The 3,878-nt window shown below is 39.7% G+C and overlaps 1 protein-coding gene across 1 annotated transcript; it reads left to right on the top strand.

The window, feature by feature from the left end:
- The first annotated feature begins 124 nt into the window (after positions 1 to 124).
- LOC145466532 (chromosome transmission fidelity protein 8 homolog) lies at positions 125 to 3,868 on the top strand. The gene is made up of 3 exons (XM_081450256.1): positions 125 to 597; positions 764 to 875; positions 1,906 to 3,868. Exons 1-3 carry the CDS (start codon positions 575 to 577, stop codon positions 2,122 to 2,124), a joined length of 354 nt encoding a protein of 117 aa, XP_081306382.1. The 5' UTR covers positions 125 to 574; the 3' UTR covers positions 2,125 to 3,868.
- The last annotated feature ends 10 nt before the right edge of the window (positions 3,869 to 3,878 follow it).

Raw genomic sequence — 3,878 nt, 5'->3', positions numbered from 1 at the left:
TAATTATTTTTGTATCCACTTTAATTTGCATAAAAAATGTGCTTCACCTTATTTTCCAATGGTGTAGCAGTTTTCAAAACACTGACTTGTGTTGGGAAGGGTTAATCTCTATAGATGAGTTAGAGTAACTGGCATTTTGAAGTTACTTAAAAAGGCATGAAGAAGGTCAACCTGGGAGACTTGAAAAACAAAGAAAAAAGGTTTCAGAATATTATATTTTTGCACTTACCTGACACCTTTGAGAGGGTGGGGAAGAAGGAACCTGGGTGAAAAGGGGGTGGCAATGCTATGAAGCAGGTGTTAGGTGGATAAAGGACAGGGGGCACAACTAATGAGACGGTAAGAAGCAGGGGGAAAAGATGATTTAGGTGGAGCAGGCACTGGCCTTCCTTCCCGGCCTTCCTCCCACCCAGATGAGCCCGAGACACCTCGGTCACCTGGTCAGCGGTCTTTCAAATAACGATAATTAGCAAATTTCGCGGGAAATTTACATCGTCCACGGAAGAGAGCGTCATTTTGACTCGGATAAGAAACGTTGGCATTTTGGCCAGGGTTTGATCCTGGAATAGTCAAGATGGTACAGATATTGATATCAATGTAAGCAGTACGTGATGTTAAATTTGATTGAACGTGTTTTTATAATTACGAACTTTCTTCGAGGTTTCAGCGTTTTAATTCGATCGTTCTAATTTTAAGCCTACAACGCTTGATCGCGAACTTAATTCGATCGATCGTGTAAATCGTTGTTAAATGATTATTACAGGGCTCCAGGCGTTGATAACTGGACGATAATTGAACTTCAGGGCACACTGGAGACAAAGGAAGACGTCAGTTTGGAAGGGAAGGCCATCGGTGACTTGCATTTCGATGGAAAGGTCGGTAAAGCGAACGACTGTCTTCTCTAACGTGGTTGATAATCAGAAAAGTAGTAGACTGTATTGAGCTTATATTGTTCACAACGACCTGAATTTACTGCTTGTGAAATTCCTAATATTATTCTTGACTTACAAACCCAAAGCAGCGGGATCTTAATACTGGACCTCGTTTAATAAGCTCACCAATGCGACCACCGAATAAACATTATGACTGTCAACAGACTCCCTAGTAAGGTATTCGGCGTCAATTGTTTGTCGCCTATATATCCCGCTAGGAACCCTGTTCACAGGCTACGTTTAGTTTGTGTTTCCCTACCCTGTCACCCATAGTTTTCACTATCACCGTTTAGGGATACATGTTTGATCAGGGAACAGAGAGCTGTGGAGGGACAGAGAAGAGTCTTGTTACCTCTAGATGTGCTAGTCCATTGCAGCTACCCCCACCCCCTAGTATTTTATCCAGCTAGTCCCATAAACAGGTCAGCATATCCATTTATGCTTATGTGGGGCATAGAGATGCTGTAAGGGTACAGTGCCTTGCCTGTCACAGCTGGAACATTTATACTAATAAAGACTAGTGCCATTCAATTTGGAGTGTTAAGCCACCAAACGTCCAACATAGAGGCACACACTGCACTGAAATTTTAATGCTAGCAGTGGCGGATCTAGGATCTACCCTTATTTTGGGCAAAGAAAAGCTGGCAGGGCAAGTAAAACAAAACCAGCCCCCCACCCCCTTAGCTCAAGGTCTGGATCCACCACTGGTTAGTCCAGGCTGAAAATGTTCTATCAAATACTAGAAAATCATGACAATATCCCTGTCTTCTTGACAACATATTAGAGTGGGAAATGGTTCTTAGAAAATTATGGTGCTCAAAGTATTGAATTTTCAAATAAGGCTTACACTGTCTCCATAAGTCTCAGATTTTACCATTCATCATCCCTTATCATATTGATATCATATAAAGAAATCAATATTGATCACAATTAAATTACAAATATGAAAGTGTCCCCTTTGGGTTCATTACAGGGAACACCAATGCTTATCATTGGTCACCATCTACTCACTGGTAAAGTTGTTGACTTGGACAAGCCATATGCAGTACTACACAAGAAAACCAATGATGAGGACAATCATGACAAGAAAGGTGAAACACATTATGATGTCTGTGCATTGGTGAAGAAGAAAATTATTTTCAAGACCCGACCTAAGCCAATTGTTTTCAAGACTGTACCAATATCAAGGTGATACTGAACATTATTGCATGATGCCTTTGACATGGTCCCATTGAGCCCAGCTGTCCATCTTTGGTGACCCAAGGGCAGCTAGTTGAGATGATGCAATATTTTCAGGCAGGCAATGTTTTCAGGCAGAAGATCCACTCTTGATGTAAACTTTTGCCCAAAAATATTGTGATGTCCCAACTAGCTGCCCCTGGGTCTCCAAGGATGAGCCAGGTCAGATTTGTAAGGTGCTTTGAATTTTGCTGGGAATTATTTTTTTCAAGCAGTCGGATGCAAGGCATTCAGACTCCTCATAATTTGATGAAGATGACCAGTAACACTACTCAAAACATCAAGGTCACTTTAATTTGGTAAACAACTTGCAGTGTTGGAAGAAATTCTTCCCTTACAGTTCTCCGAAATGTCTACTGTATTCCCTCATGTGCCAGGACACTAGTTAATCAAGTTGGAGGCACAGTTTTTCTCCAAGTACATCCCAATAATTTAATGATTGTATAAACATTACCAGTCCTCAAACACAAGAGAATAGTCTAGCTGAGCCTGGGATTCAAGTTTACGGCATTTATAAAGACTGTGACAAGAGGACAAAAATTAAAAGAACAGATGATGCACATAATAGAACTCTGCTAGTACATGGAGATGGAAATAAACTGGAAGTGACTTAACAGAAAAGAAACTGTTTTCCTACATGTATCTTGACGCTAATGTGGTTGAAGCTTAAAAGATTATAAATAAAGTCAAACAGAAACAGGTTTCCCTTGTATCACTACTATTTATGAAATTGAGGGGCAAGGGGGAGCTTATTGGATGAGGGGCACGTATTTGCTATTTTGGCCAAAAGGGTGGGTGTTTATTCGGAGGAGGGCACTATGTCAGAGTAGGGTTGCTTCTTTAAGGAAAATTATCTTGAAAGAAAACTGTGTTCCTGAATTGTGATGTGTAAATATTTAATGACAATATTATTTTGTAATAATACAGAAGAGTAATATTGTTTTATTAGTGAAAATAATCATTTATACAATATTAACCCATTGACTCCTGGAGCTTTATGCCAAAAATGCATTTTCGGACATTTTGGAGCTGGATATGAGCCAAATTAGCTCCAATCTACTCAAAAAGGCATTTGCAACATGACAGCATACTTTTCTTTCCACTAGCATTGTGTTTTATGACATTTTTGCTCGGGCATGCACAGAAATCAAAATTTTGAAAGTGACCTACGTCTTTAGGCTTTTTGATTTTTTAATTTTTTTTTTCACCTTTCCTTTTTCTCCTTTTCTTTTCTTTTCGCTGCACTGATTGACCTTCTACTGGGCTTGCTTCCACTTCAAACAATTCTGAGAAAGCATGATTGAGACAGGCAATTTTTACCGTGGAGTAGCCATGTGTAGTCATAGGAAATTTTGCTCTGAGTTTTTCACTCAACTTTTTGAGCATTTTTTGTGCATATTTCAGGCTCCATTGAGCCAATCACTCTGATCTGGGTATCATTGGAAAGATCTTTTCCTGCTGCAGAAGTTGAGCATAGATGATGCCAATTGTGGTCAACGGTGATGACATCAGAAGTGAAACAAAGGTCAAGGCTCCTCACGGCCAGTTACGGGCAGCACGGGAGTCAATGGGTTAAGCAGTTTTACTAAAAACAAACTCTTCAATATGGCAAACCTTTTTTTCAAATATATTTCATTACTTCTAAAAATATAACCTTTGAATGTCAACTTTGAGCATACATACGTGGCAAACTGAATTGCAAGCAAT

The sequence above is a fragment of the Orbicella franksi genome, chromosome 13 (genome assembly GCF_964199315.1).
Source record: "Orbicella franksi chromosome 13, jaOrbFran1.1, whole genome shotgun sequence".
NCBI classification, from domain to species: Eukaryota; Metazoa; Cnidaria; class Anthozoa; order Scleractinia; family Merulinidae; genus Orbicella; species Orbicella franksi.
Note: the sequence above shows the minus strand (reverse complement) of the source record. Positions and strands in the feature narration are given on the sequence as shown.

Excerpts from the sequence above, each read along its gene's own strand:
- LOC145466532 (XM_081450256.1), top strand. The coding sequence starts at position 575 with ATGGTACAGATATTGATATCAAT. Across the intron at positions 598-763 it reads GTACAGATATTGATATCAAT|GGCTCCAGGCGTTGATAACT; the intron begins GTAAGCAGTACG and ends TGATTATTACAG. Across the intron at positions 876-1,905 it reads ACTTGCATTTCGATGGAAAG|GGAACACCAATGCTTATCAT; the intron begins GTCGGTAAAGCG and ends GGTTCATTACAG.